At 38.3% G+C, this 15,975-nt stretch overlaps 1 protein-coding gene across 1 annotated transcript; it reads left to right on the top strand.

Moving 5' to 3' along the window:
* The first annotated feature begins 9,379 nt into the window (after positions 1-9,379).
* On the top strand, positions 9,380-9,778 carry LOC117120390. The gene has a single exon (XM_033265428.1). It carries the CDS (start codon positions 9,380-9,382, stop codon positions 9,776-9,778), a length of 399 nt encoding a protein of 132 aa, XP_033121319.1.
* The last annotated feature ends 6,197 nt before the right edge of the window (positions 9,779-15,975 follow it).

The raw sequence follows: 15,975 nt of genomic DNA, 5'->3' as shown, positions 1-15,975 counted from the left end.
GGTTGGCTTGTCTTGTTTTTAAAATCCAAGACCCAATTGGGATATTCAAATTTATCCTGGGCGTTTAAGTTGTATTTCTATGGTGCTGCTTTTCCCACTGGGATTATTTTTGTGTGGAATGTTGGTTGGAACAATCCAGCTTCGGGACTTTCATTGTCCCCTATTGGCATCCTTTTCCGAAATTATGGGATTCACCACAACCCCATTTGTTTATCGGTTCTTGGTGTTTTCTCTTTCACCAACACACAAAAAAAAAAAAACAACTGTGATGGGGAAGCCAGGAGAAGGAATTCTAAAAAAAAATAAAAGTGGGACGAGTGACGTGCCGCTGCCCCGGTGATTGGTTGTGAATGACGTCATCTATACGTTGCAGCCAATCACCGGGGGAAATCCACGCACCCGTGGAAGACCCTATGGGGAACCCCGCACAGAGTGCGGAGGAGAAGTAAGGAGGACTTGAGATACTGACGATAAACTGAGACATACCTATACTACCTATCACTGTTAGCGAGTGAATTGCACCTGCGAGTGAATGGTAAGTATGTCCACTTTGTCCTATATAGTATCTCGAGTAGCATAGGAATCTATAGAGACCTAGCAAATCTCTATAATCTATCGAATACGAGAAGAACAATGTCAACGAGTATGAGTACGTGATTCACTGAAACGTGAAAATCTGATTAAATTAGGGCACAAAAATCTTATAAACACAAGATAGCGTTCTCCGCTATTTACGCGTAACAAATAGAAGCGTCGGTCAAGGTTCAAAAGTTTCCAATTTAGCAAGAGGCCGCCATTCATGCGCTATTATACCAAAGAGAAAAAGTAATCAGTTTTAGAAGAGGGCGTCCTATCTGTTGCCATGGATCTGAGATGGTTCCTGTTCTGCTGTTCACAGGATTGATACCCAAGGTAAAAAATCGCGCGGTGACGGTATGGTCAGAGCGGTCAAGGGTCAAAAGTTTCCAATTTAGCAAGAGGGCGCCATTCATGCCTTATTACAGAATTTGCACGCGTAAATCGCGGAGAACGCTATCTTGTGTTTATAAGATCTTTGTTAGGGCATTACACTAAGAATTCGTAGACGAAAACGAATGCCAGGAGAAGAAGCTACTGACGAACCCCATCAAGATCCAGAAGAGATTCAGGAGAGACGTGTTTTATGTTGTATAGGATAAGATTATCAATGAACTGAAAGACAGATTTGCTGATTTCCATAACCATGTTAGACCTTTCAGCTGCTTACGCCTGCCAACATGGGAAAGATGGATATGTTTCGAGACTTAGCTGGGTCATACTCGGAAACCATTGATGTTGCGCTATCTGAAAAGGAATATGAACAGTTTTGCTTGTTGTATGAAGAACTCAAACCTGAGAAAGGAACTATTGAAAATCTGCAAGATATTCTGCATTGGGTGTTTAAACATGATTTACACACTGCATATCCGAATCTGGGAATCCTTTTCTGTATATTTGCCACAATAGCAGTTTCTTCCGCCACTGCATAAAGATCATTCAGTAAATTGAGAATCATTAAAAACTACATGTGGTCAACCATGGAAGAAAAACGCTTTCATCCTTAACTTTGCTATCAGTTGAAAGAGACCTTTCAGAACATGCAAACTCTGACAATGTAATTGATAAATTTAGTCGCATGACAGCTAGCTGACGACGAAATGTTCTACTGCGAATGCAAGTGTTCAAAGGCTTTACAATCGAGAGACCAATTAAAATAATCCACTACAAAGAACTAAGTAAAACGATAATACAAACCTTCGGTTACGTATGCCTCGTACCGACGATGACGTCATCAAAAAGCCCAGTGAACATCGCAGCTTTGTTGTTTAATACCCATGAAGGGGAATTCCGAAGTTAATCTTTTGTCGTATAGGTAATCTTACGATATTTTTATGTTCTTTAGTTAAATAAAAGATATAAAGTATCGAATTAATACACTAGACATATAGTTTCAATTGACCACTTTTTTTTATGACCATACCTCCATTTTATGACATTGTCCAGTGATGAATAAAAACACTAAACACATGGTTTTATTTGTAGGCCCAGACCTGTACAGTTCTAGTTCTATCATTCGTTCATAACATACGTTTATTCATGGTTACGTACGTATTAGGTCAAACGTCACCACAAAAGGTATCACACCAGGTCGTAAATTACTAACCGGGAAAATTATTACCTTTTGGCCCCCCCCCATCCGACCCAAGACCCCTGTTACTCGCCTGCCTCTGTGTGCGTGCTGTGAGCATCCCGATAAGCAATCAGTCATTGCCATCCATTTCACAAGATTTACAAATATCGCGGTTTAAATTATGTTTTGTGTCTACTGTCCCCGACAGGGGCGTAGACACTATGTCATGATGTAGCAAATAAAGATGGCGGAAAAGGGTTAATCCGGTTTAGGCATGATGGGTACTGCTACCACAAGGTAGGGGGCGCTCTATTGCCAATCAAATCAGAGCCGTAGATAGAGAGTTTGGCCAACTCGGTTTCACAGGATTCTGCTATACGCGTGTGTGATTGGGTGGATCGCAATCACATGACTTACACTGGCCATGTTGTCATCAAAACAAAACATTGGCCAATGGCGAGCCACAAACTAACGTGATAGGATAGGAAGTTAGCAGTTATGATAGATGATTAATGCTATATATGTAAAATACCGTTATGTTCGGTTTGGGGTTGCTGCAATCGATCCAACAAAGGAACAAAAATGTATCAATTTCCTAAAATTCCAAAAAGGAAGAGGATTTGGAATTATATTTAAACTTTGCCGAACACCATAAGGTAGTACTTAAATCAGCCTATAATACTATAAATATAATTACAATGATAATTAAAAAGAAAAAGGAAGGAATTTCAAGCAGCAATGATATTTCTAAAAGATGCAATGTTGCACTTTGCTGTTAAATTAAGTAAATTTCCAGAAACCTACATGAAGTATCAGTCAAAGGTAGCTTAAATTGTAATTAAAAATAAAAATTGAATCCTCCAATAAAAACGAAAACTTGTCCAAGGAATCCTGTGCTATGCAAACATGCCCAATTGTGCTTTAAACATCATAAGGTAGTACTTAAATCAGCCTATAATACTATAAATATAATTACAATGATAATTAAAAAGAAAAAGGAAGGAATTTCAAGCAGCAATGATATTTCTAAAAGATGCGATGTTGCACTTTGCTGTTAAATTAAGTAAATTTCCAGAAAGCTACATGAAGTATCAGTCAAAGGTAGCTTAAAGTGTAATTAAAAATAAAAATTGAATCCTCCAATAAAAGCGAAAACTTGTCCAAGGAATCCTGTGCTATGCAAACATGCCCAATTGTGATTTACACATCAATTAATTGTGCAACTATAAGAAGAAATAATTTATATAAAAAAAAATAAATAAATAAAAATTAAGTATAATTGTATTTATTGATTGTTTTAATACATACACTAAATCAAAACGTTTAAATGTTTTTACAATTACAAATAAAAAAATTCAATGAATAATAATAATATTAATAATAATAATAATACAATAATAATGATAATAATAACTTACTAATATTATAGTGTGGAGAATGCTGCTATTTTACTTACATAGGCCTAGCTTCTTAATTATGATTAGGGCATATGTTGTACAAAAAAAACAAAAATAAACTTTGTTATTGTTTAGATTACAATTTACAAAGAATAGGCCTAGGCTATTTGTATCGGTTTGAATATGACGAGCATATTTTATTTCATATTAAATTAAAGTTTATAATATCCAAGTCATAGGCCTAGATACAATTAATTAGAAAACTTTCATGTTATTAATATTATTTATCATTCATTTACAGGCGATATTAACATATTATCGCCGACGATTCACATTGCAACCTACTCTGTCTGCACAACCTAACCTTTCTCTGCAGTGTTGACTCAAAGATATTAGGGCCTAAAATAGAGAGATTCCTGCCCTACTAGAGTAGAGGCTAGACTAGCCTAGGCCTCTCCAGGCTAGATAGAGTAGGCTGCTAGCAACTAGGTATAGGCCTAGATAATAGCCTTTCAAAACAAAAAGATAATCGTAACAAAAATAAAGAATCGCCCTCACTTTATCTTCACAAAATAATACAGCGCGTTGAATAATTAACTTCCAAAGTTAGGTAAATATGATTATATTTGATATTTACAATGATATATTAAAATCTCATAATTGAATTGTCCTCATGAACAGAATAAATGAAAGTTTATGCAGCATCAGTGTTATAAAGCTATACGCACGCACGTCACGCTGTTTGATAACAACATGGCGCCATGCCCCAAGTTGGCCAAACTCTCTCTATCTACGGCTCTGAATCGAATAGCGTTCGGAACTCGAAAAAAATTGCGTTCGAAACTCGAACACGCGTTATACAGATGCAGCAAGCGTTCGCCACATAGTGAAATGTATTTGTAAATTTTGCTGAAATCCAGTATAAAAAAAATTTACTTTACTGTATTGAAATAAACCTCAATATTTGACCTTCATTCATGAATAGTATGTTTCGTTTAGCAAGTTTTAATCATACAATTATGTGTTCACAAGCCACACAACTACTACCTCTAACTGAAATATGATTACATAATGGTTGAGTAATTCACAGATGACAATAATTTCAATTGAAAATGAAGTAATCACACATTTATAGTTTGCCTTAGTCTTGATGTCTGGAATCATGGCTCATGTGAACATCTCGCTATCGGATGCCCTGGACATTGATTTGTATAAATGTGCCCAGTGTAGAAACCCTGGCCAGATAACATTTTCTTAATAATATGTAGTTTTTGAATGAAGAAGCTATACAATTTACCGTGCCTTTACAGGTCAACGGGGAGCAATACCTTTGTACGTAGCAGTACATGCTTTCCAGTTCAGCTCCAGTCTTCGAGTTCTTCGAATAGCGTTCGGAACTCGAAAAAAATTGCGTTCGAAACTCGAACACGCGTTATACAGATGCAGCAAGCGTTCGCCACATAGTGAAATGTATTTGTAAATTTTGCTGAAATCCAGTATAAAAAAAATTTACTTTACTGTATTGAAATAAACCTCAATATTTGACCTTCATTCATGAATAGTATGTTTCGTTTAGCAAGTTTTAATCATACAATTATGTGTTCACAAGCCACACAACTACTACCTCTAACTGAAATATGATTACATAATGGTTGAGTAATTCACAGATGACAATAATTTCAATTGAAAATGAAGTAATCACACATTTATAGTTTGCCTTAGTCTTGATGTCTGGAATCATGGCTCATGTGAACATCTCGCTATCGGATGCCCTGGACATTGATTTGTATAAGTGTGCCCAGTGTAGAAACCCTGGCCAGATAACATTTTCTTAATAATATGTAGTTTTTGAATGAAGAAGCTAAACAATTTACCGTGCCTTTACAGGTCAACGGGGAGCAATACCTTTGTACGTAGCAGTACATGCTTTCCAGTTCAGCTCCAACCTTCGAGTTCTTGGAGCACTTCCGATCCGTGTTATGTCTGCTTTTAACTTGGAATATGTTCTTTTATCCCACAGAAATAGATATAAAGCAGGATCAAGCAGGATCGACCATCGTCCGCCGATGAGACTGACATTGAACTGAACTCAGTACGGCAGAGGAGAGCAACCTCCTCGCCGACTCACCTCACCCGCTGCCACTGGAATCACTACCGCCCGCAGAGCCGTTGCCGCCTGCAAAGTCACCGGAAAGGTTACTGTTTAACTTACTGTTCAACCCCTTCAACCCCGTAGAAAGAGGGTTAACAGGAGGAGGGGAGGAAGGAGTTTAAGCCCCAGGGAAGGGCGCTTCCACAATCACGTGGGACGCCACATTCTTCTCAGGGCTCAGCGGCGAAAGCGTATGATGCCCATTGTCATCTGGACCGGTTGCGCCAGGGGCTGAGGGTATCTTCTTGGGCCACTCTCGGTGACCTGGAGCGGGCGGAGCCAGCACGGGGCGATGCCCTTCCCGTGTCCATGGTGGGGGTGTCACAGTTTACTGTGCCCCACAGACTTACCCCACGGCACGGTAAGTACATTTCATCACCCGGGATCTGCACTTAGAAGTTGCCGTTGTTGTCCATCCGAAGCAGGATTTGGCGCCCGATCAATTCGATCGACTCTACTCTTTATCAAGAATGAAGGTGAAGATTTTAGGGTAAATTGGCCTTGATCATTCCCGGCCCCCCTCGGATTGGTATCACCAAGAGAATCTTTTCCGAAGAGTGTTGAACCGGTGCTATGCTCATCACCAGCACCGGGTAGTATGCCTGCACCTACGTTGTATAGCCGGCGACCCCACGGCAGAGTAGTGTTATTCTCGAGCTCTAGATATCCTGAGGCTGTCCTGTGTCCCGCAGGAGCAACGCTTGCTACTACACAACTTCACCTCTACTGTTGCAATTGCTGATGCTTTCCGTCGTCATTTTCCTGCCACGTTTTTCAGTTTTTCGTTGGCAGTGAGTGGATTTAACAACCAGCAACGCCAAGCATGCAGGCATATCGAAGCTGTGGATGACAGACGGTTGCTGCTGGAGTCTGATGGGGATGGGCCGCACTTTGCACCAGCGGATCATCGAGTGGGCTCCCCCAACCTTCTGTGGGCAACAGCGGCAGCAGTTGGGGAGGTGTACTGTAGAAGATGCAGCATTCCATAAAGAAGTATTTATGTTTGTTCTTACATTTTGTTCTGGGAATTAATTTACTTTACATTTTTTCAGACCCGGATGATTCAGCATAGTGAGCATCTGAGAGAACTGTTTTCTGCATCCCCCGTTGAAGTCATCCATGCACGTCCACCGGGTTTCCTGTACAATTTGCGACTCGGCGAGCCCACACATTGTTTGACTAATTATTAACGGGATGTTGTCAGCTCTTTTCAAATAAGGGAAGAGTGTAGTGACGGCCGCCGTCTGTTCGAGAGACCGATCAACGGCAACGACCTCTAACCCCGGCATCTGTGTATTTGCATATCCTGCCCTCAGGTGTGTGAGGGAGGGATCGCCGAGACCTTGGGGAATTGTCGTCACTCGTACACTAGACTATATGCAAGACGCATTATACTTAGCTAACGCTACAAGATTGTTATTGTGTATCTTGTGTCTGAGTCCACACAGGAGTTTTATCACTATACGCTGGATACCCTATTGGATAAAGTAAGTTCCACTCGGCTTAATTGTATCATAGTGAATTATAGGCGATAAATACTACACTACTGTACAGTACTTGAATTTTTACAGAATTATTTATAAAATCTAGGACTATACAGTAGTATTATTATTTTACATTTATATACAGTATAGGCAGAGGGCCTATGCTGCATGTAATGATTCTTAACAAACAGTTAATATATTGCTAATTTAAATTTAATTAATAAAAATGCCTACAGTAGTAGTAGTAGTAGTATAATAGCAGTAGTACTAGGCCTGCTAATATTACTAGCCTATAATGACTATTCTCTATGAGGTCCTCTACTACTGAAAAATGTTATAACAAAACACCTAGTAGGCCTAGAAGTAGTAGCAGGACTAAGCATACTGTATGAGCCTACATGAGGCCTACCGACTAGCCTAGTGTAGTGATTATGCCTGGCTGGGGCGGGCTACCTCTCCTGGCAGGAGCGAGTGCAGTTTTTAAGACCAAATTAATTTAAAATGACAGTCATTAATAAATAATGGGATAATATAAAACTTACTAATCAGGTATAATAAATGCGAATATAGTACGGAATCTACGACACTCAATGTTACTCTACCACCACCGTGCCTGTCCCTGTGTAATTTTCTTTCCAAAATTAGGATCCATGGAACATTATTAATTTATGGGGTCTACACAGAGTGAAATAATACATAGATAGGCCTAGTTAGCCTTGTATTTTAGCGGTAGGGATTAGGCCGTAATCACAGAAAGAAATGAAAACAATTCAATGGCCTATACTACTAGTACTTAGTCACGTCTGTGGATTTCCCAACCTAATCCCATAAACAAATTATCTTTCTCGAAGAGAAAATGGGCCTAATAAATTAAAACTACAACTTTTATTACAACATAACTGCTGAAGTTAAGATTTATTACTTTTTAATGTTTCACAATATTGCCAGCTATATTACACAAAAAGAGAAGTGGAACAGAATGTTAAATATTTAATTAAATCAAATAGGCCTATATTAATTTTCCAATATTTGCATTGCAATTTGTATTGTATAAAGTAATGTATTAAATAACAATTAGGCCTTGTAAGTGCCAATCCATGGTTTCCATTATTGTTGCTGCTCTCTTTACTTTGGTTTACATTTTGAGGTTAGCTCATTATAAATTCTAGAAGCAGAGGCACCGTTGCCATGGTTTCTCCTTTGTTTATCTTTAGTTTAGATAAAGTTGTTTATACAGAGCTAGCTAGACATATTATAAGCAACGTTCCCGATGCTTCACTCCAACAGAAGTAAGAACAGGTCCAAAGGGCTCCCCACATGCCACCAAAACAGCTTTGGGATGGATCCCTTGGAATGTGATTCGGAATAGTGAAGGTGTGAGCATGACGGCCAATTTTATCAGTGTTGCTACAACAAAGCAGGAGGAGAATGGACAATTGGAGAAGATTTACAGGGAAAGCCTACGTTATGATTTGCCTGAAAGGGCAGTAGACAATAAGAGAGGGAATGGTCACAAGAGGATAAACGTTTTGTGAAGATGATGACCGATTCTTGTAAACTCATAGATGGTCATTACCAAATGAAACTTCCCCTGAAAGATGACAAAATTAAACTACCCTGCAATGAAGACTATGCGAGACACTGTCTTAACAGTCTTCACAGAAAATTAAAAGGAATCCTACTTTCCAACAAGATTACTGTAATTTCATGCAAAAGGTGATATACAAGGGATAGGCGGAAGAAGTGCCATGTGATGATAAAACTAAAGAAGGTATGGTGTGGTACATTCCGCACCATGGTGTAAATAACACCCACAAGCCCACTAAGATACGTGTGGTATTTGACTGCGGAGCTCGATATCTTGGAGTGGCACTGAATGACGTGTTGTTATCTGGACCAAACTTACTTAACAGTTTGAATGGAGTTCTTCTTCAATTCAGGAAACATGATGTGGCATTTATGAGTGACATTGTTTTACCAGGTTTGATTTCCCACAGAGCATTGTGATCTGTTGCGCTTTCTGTGGTGGGCCAATGGAAATTTAGAAGCCACACCTATCAAGTACAGGATGACTGTACATATTTTTGGTGCCACATCATCGCCTTCCTGTGCGAATTTCGCTTTACAGCAGACAGCAAAGGACAATAAAGGAGTTCATAGTGAGGAAGCTGTGTCAACAGTAATACATGACTTCTAAATGGATGATTGTTCACGATCAATGGAAACTGCCGAGAAGGCACTCCATCTGATACAAGATTTGAAAGCAGTATGTCAGAAGGGTGGATTTAATCTCACAAAGTGGATTTACAATGATAAAGCTGTTTTGGCACAGATCCCAAAGGAGGACAGGGCAAAGGGTATAAAGGATTTAGATCTTGAAAATTCTCAACTACCAACAGAACGAGCCTTGGGTCTTAGATGGGATGTTAAAAGAGACTCATTCGGATTTAAAGTTGGCAAGTTCAAAACCGAAGCCAAGAGAAGGTCAATCTTGTCTGCTGTCAGCACCAATTATGATCCCTTAGGTTTCATAGCACCAGTAACCGTATCAGCTAAGAATGTTCTTCAGGATTTATGTAGACTCAAACTAGACTGAGATGAAGAGATTATGGATGAGCATTTGAAAAAATGGAGGAACTGGTGCGAGCAAATTGATCAACTTGAAATCGTTATCATATCCAGATGTTACTTACCACTTCGATTTGGTAACATAGTTAATCGACAAATCCATACCTTTGCTGATGCCAGTAGTGAAGGATATGGTTCGACAAGTAAATGAACAAGGTGAAATTCATTGCTCTTTCTTGATGGGAAAAGCCAGAGTCACTCCGATTAAGAAAGTAACCATACCTAGGATGGATTTCGTTGGTCCTTTCTATGTTAAACAGAAGATATCAACTGTCAAAAGATATGGAGTGGTATTTGATGTTTAGCTTCAAAGGCTGTGCACATTGACGTTGCCGTATCTATGGACACTGATGCCTGTATAAATACTATACGTAGATTCTTAGCCCGAAGAGGAACAGTTAAGACCATAAGATGTGATAATGGAATGAATATCGTTGTTGCACAAGGAGAAATGCAAAGGGAATTGGATGAATGGAACCTGCATCAAATACATCATAGTCTCTTCAAAGGGGCATTAACTGGGTATTTAACCCACCTGGCGGCTCCCATCATGGGGGTATCTTAGAACGCCAGATAAGGAGTATCTGGAAAATTCTACAGGGCATTGATTATGCAACACTACAAACTTTGCTTTGCGAGGTGGAAGCCATCTTGACCAATAACTGCATTAAGAGAAGATATTAAAGATGCTAGTCCTCTTATACACCAAATAGAACCAAAGAGAACTTTTTTGTATCGTTCAACAAAGTTGTGGAATGAACTTCCACACGAAACAACAACAAATTTCATGAACATGTCTATTATATTTTTTAAAAACTCTTTTAATTCTTAATATGATATCTATTTATATATATGTATGTTTTTTAATTACTTTTCTTTTAACTTTTGTATTTTATGAAACTGTACCACTTTGAAAAACAGTACACAAGTACTGAAAGTGCATGCAGTAGAAAGACAGAATAAATAAATAAATAAATAAATAAATAAATCATCTTCTGCAATTAAAGGGCATCACCAATTTGCCTCCATGTGACATGGATGAACTTAGTTCATATTTTAAAAGGAAATGGAAACAAGCTCAATATCTGTCAGATATGTTCTGGAGAAGATGGGTAAAGGAGTACCTGCCGTCTTTGCAGCAGCGGCAGAAATGGTTGGAACCGAAACAAAATGCTAAAATTGGTGACATCGTGCTTGTTTTAAATGAAAGTACTCCAAGAAATGTGTGGCCATTGGGAAGAATCATTGAAACATTTCCAAACAAGGACAGATTTGTATGCAGAGTTAAAGTTAAAACCCAAACTAGTGAACTGCTTAGACCCATCAGTAAGTTGTGCTTGCTGTTGGAAGGAGACTTTCCGCAAAGGTAGAATGTTACAACGATTGCAACCGATTATGATGGAACATTGCACAGTTGTTTAGTGCATGAAACTTATATTATTAATGGACTTTAATTGATATATGGATGCTTTTAAATTAATATGTAGTAGAACAATTTTACAGGAAAAAAAATAATGTAAATTGGACTTTTTCATTTTAAAATTTGGTAATTGTGATCCACAATTAAGGGGTGGGAAATGTAAGTGCCAATCCATGGTTTCCATTATTGTTGCTGCCCTCTTTACTTTGGTTTACATTTTGAGGTTAGCTAATTATTAATTCTAGCAGCAGATACACCATTGCCATAGTTTCTCCTTTGTTTATCTTTAGTTCAGTTGTTGTTGTTGTAGCTAGACATATTATAAGCCACTGTAGCTGCTTAGGTTGGAAGAGGCATATCTTTGGTGAGTTTTAGTTATTTGATTTGTATTAGCCTGATTGATGATATGAGCATAGAAGTTATTTGCTTGTATTTAATATTTATTGATTATTATATAATCATATATTGTTTAAAGAAGATTGTTTTAGATAGATTTAGTTAGACATATGTATTTAACTTTATACTGTATATCATTTGTATTACAGTCAATCGAATTTGGTCGAATTTGGTCACCCTTTGGATGAGTATGGTTGAGTAATGTTGATCACATTAGAAACCATGATGATTCAAGTATAAGAAATAAAGAAACCATTTTTGAATTGGAAAATTTGCCTAAGCGAAGTTTTGTGGAATAAGCAGTTACAGACCTATAGTAGCGTAGGGCCACATTCTGCATAGGCCTAAAGTCCTAGACAGTGGCTCCTCTAGGATACATTTTCTGGGAGGGGGGGCTAAGCTGTCCAACAGGGGGCTTGAGCTTTGCCTGAGGAGTGGCGGGTTTGGAATGTTTTTTCAAAAAATAGCTAGGAGCTCTGGATGGCCGGAAATGGCACTTAGCAGTGTGAAATACATAGTTTGGCTTGGTATAGGCCTATATTTACTTTTTTTTGTCCAACAGGGGGCTTGAGCTTTGCCTGAGGAGAGGGCGGGTTTGGAATGTTTTTTTCAAAAAATAGCTAGGAGCTCTGGATGGCCGGAAATGTCCGATGGGGGTGGGGGCTTAAGCCCCATTGTCCTCGGCCCCGCCACTGCTATACAGACTGCTGCAGGTTGTTGGAAGCATAGTCTAGGACTGGTCCGACCTAGCGCAGGCTTACAGGTGCCTAGACCGACACGATCGTCCATACTTTGGGCTCAATCGTCTGAAAATGGACTCGTTGTCTCGTGGGCCCCCGATCGTCCGTCACCCGGCAGTATCAGCAGCACAAACCAATGCACAAACTAAGTAAGGAGCAGACCGCCGGCCTCGCTAACGTTACATCATGGCCACACGGTATGTGCGATGTTTTTAGGTAGACGGTTTTATACATGACGTGTCACCATACAAGCCACCCCCCCCCCCCTTCGGCTGAATAGAGAAGGAACGAGCAGCTACAGTATTTTGCATTACAGAATTGTAACAGTTTTTTTGGAAGTGCGTCATATCATGCGAGTCAGGCCCTCTCGCGGCAGTGTGCGAACTTCCTACTTTCGTAATAAAAATTACAGGTAATAAGGTAGGGGTGGGCTACTTGCGATGCTATTTTTAGACTTGCGGAGGACGGCCTTTTCTAAACATTATATTTATTTATGTAATACGTAAATTTTATACGAGTATATTATATAGAGTATATACAATTATTTTATTTTTAAAATTTTTTTTGCACACTTCATTTTGCAGTGTTATATGAAGACGATTATAATAATAATAATAATAATAATAATAGATTTGAACTTGTCACTGAGGACGAGTTAGGTGATCCGCCGCACCTTGACCCTCGAGGAAGTGTGCGCGGTGCGGATTTAACAATTTTTATATGCTGAAAATGGCCTAAAGTATACGCTAATTCAGTTTTTTTTTTCTTTTAAAGAATTTGGAGCATTTACTCATGCGTACACGCACGTCATGACGCATGTGCGCATGGTAATGTCACATCTTGACTCCTGATATGAGATATATGTATCAACTCTCATTGACAAACACCTGTTGGTGAGGGACTTATTAGCATTCATAATATTTATCATATATAAAAATTAACATAACATAACATACTCAAAGTTGGGAGACGATCGATCAAGAGTAAGCAAGATACGCTCAAATGAGTATTTTAACAAATGACGTCATAGATTTTTTTTAAATCCAGTTTTTTAATTCAGACGGCAACATGACGTCACAATGTCAGATTATCCATAATGAACTATAAAATCATAAACTCATGTGCTTTCAGAATCTGTAATAAAAATTGGGGTTCACCTTTCATCCTAAGGATCTATAACTGATTATAAATAGGCGTAATTTAAGGCATATAATTTTGACGCATGCTTACGCGCACGTTAACACGTGCAACCGGAAAATTTTTGGTACATGATATTTAACCTCGACCTGAAGTTTATGCCCACAAAAAATGATTCAGAAATGATGAATGGTTAAGATGATATGGGGTCATCAAAATTTTGAGGAAAGCAAGGTGAAGGGTAGGGTCAGAAAAACATTTATTTTGACTATGATGACATCATTAAAATGTAAAAAGATGTCACATATATGAAAGAAAATTGTCTCAGCTATAACATACGATCGGTCAAGGGTTTTTGAATTAAGATGGCAATATGATGATGTCACAATGTCTGATCAGCCATTATGATCTATAAAATCATATTTACAACTCATTTGCTTTCAGAATATGTAATAAAAATTGGGGGTCACCGTTCATCCTAAGTAGCTATCTGATTAAAAATAGGCCTGATTTTAGCATATTTTCACTGTATATCGGCATAAACGCGCGTAAAGATCCCTATGATTGATGCACGCATACGGCATTGCTATTGGCCATAAGATGACTAAAAAGAATGAAAATATGTTAAACCAATGTCAGGAACCCCAAATATGTAAAAAAAAAACCCCCCGTAATTTATATTTTCCTTACGTGCTGCGCGCGTAGTGGAAAATATCAAAATATTTTGAAATGCTCAAAATGGCCTGCACCGTGCACGAATTTAGTAAAAAAGTAATTTTTAGCATTTTGAAATTTTGAAACGGGTGCACGCGCTAAAACGTGCACGCAAAATATATTGTTACGTGATATTCAACCTTGACCAGAAATTTATGCTCACTGAATATGATTGAGAAATAACAATTGGTTAGGGTGATATGATCGATAACGTCAAAACGCAATGTTGCGCGTAGATGACATCACGCATTACTAAGCACATTGAAAACCTTATTGTGACTATTCCAGGGCAAGCCAAATGTTCGTTAAAGTGGGCTTGTGCGTTGCTCTTGGCAATTTTGAGATATCGTGTTAACAAAAATAGCCTGAAAGAAGAAAAAGAACCTGACAGTAACAAGGTGATCCGCTGGGGAAGTGGATCACCAATTAAATTTGATATAGCGCAAAATGCTGGATGACTCTAACACCTGTATTCTTAAAACGAACTTTAGTCGAACTTCGAACTAGAACTTCATTTAGTCTTACCCCGGTACAGTATTCTTAAAACAAACTTCAGTCGTAGTTCGAGCTAAAACTTAAAAATTATGTCATTTCGTATTCTTAAAACAAACTTCGACTAGCACTACGACTAAATGACAGTAACCTCGACTAAAATTGATATTTACTCGAGCCGATTTTTTAGTCTACGTGAGGTCAGACTAAATCGCCGACTTTTACATATTAAAAGCTATTATGCACAAAAATCTTAACTATTCAACTTTTATAAACGGCTGCATGATGAAGCGTTACATATCCTTTGGTTAATATTCCTAACCCGACCTGTTACATATGAGGCATGGATTCATGTAAGAACCCTGGAAAAATTGTATCAAAATCTATACAGCCCCTGACAGACTCTGCAATAAGAAGCTTCGGAAGATGGATAATTAATGAGAATTGGTCGTCTGTGTATTCAGCAAATGGTACTGAAACTAGAGACAGAGTCTTTGGAGATCTTCTTATGAACTGAAACTAGAGACAGAGTCTTTGGAGATCTTCTTATGAATGCATTTAACTCACACTTCCCTGTAAAAGAAATCAAAGTATTTAGCACTGACAGAGATTGGATCATTTGCAGATGGTAACATGATTTTATATAAAAAATCTTCGAAACAAGGTTAAGTGGGAAATCCAAAAAGCTAAACAAAGGTACTACAAGTATTAAATCAAGCAACACACAGCCTGCAACTTGGTATAAGAAAATTAAAATCTGTTGTAAAACAAATGGTCAAGCAAATATTAGCTGTGGGACAAATATTACCAACCAAGAAGCGTCCAACAAGATTAATGAACATTTGGTTCTTATTTGTCAGCAACTTCCTCCATTGGAAATGAGCAACTGCCTTCGTACTTACCAGCTAGGGAACCTCCGCCTCAATTACCTATCGGGCAAGTGCATAGAGAGCTCCATAAAGTAAAACAAAAAAAGCTGTTCCTCCAGGTGAATTACCTTCTGCCATCATCCGTGAGTTTGCTAGTGAAATTGAAGAGCCTCTTACCGTGATTTTTAATTCGTCTATTTCTGAATCTGTTGTCCCTTCTTCATGGAAGTTGGCTACAATTAATTATACCCATACTAAAAGTAAATGGTCCTGTTAGTATTGATCAAGTCAGACCAATTTCTCTGACACCAGTTTTTAGCAGAATTTTGGAACTCTATATGGTCTCGTGGCTTAACTCAGATCTCTATAACATCATTCACATGAAACAGTATAGTAA

The sequence above is a fragment of the Anneissia japonica genome, unplaced genomic scaffold, assembly GCF_011630105.1.
Source record: "Anneissia japonica isolate Jap-2015-1 unplaced genomic scaffold, ASM1163010v1 scaffold287953_len805160_cov178, whole genome shotgun sequence".
Classification (NCBI taxonomy): Eukaryota; Metazoa; Echinodermata; class Crinoidea; order Comatulida; family Comatulidae; genus Anneissia; species Anneissia japonica.
The sequence above is the reverse complement of the archived record's forward strand: the minus strand, read 5'-3'. Positions and strand labels throughout refer to the sequence as shown.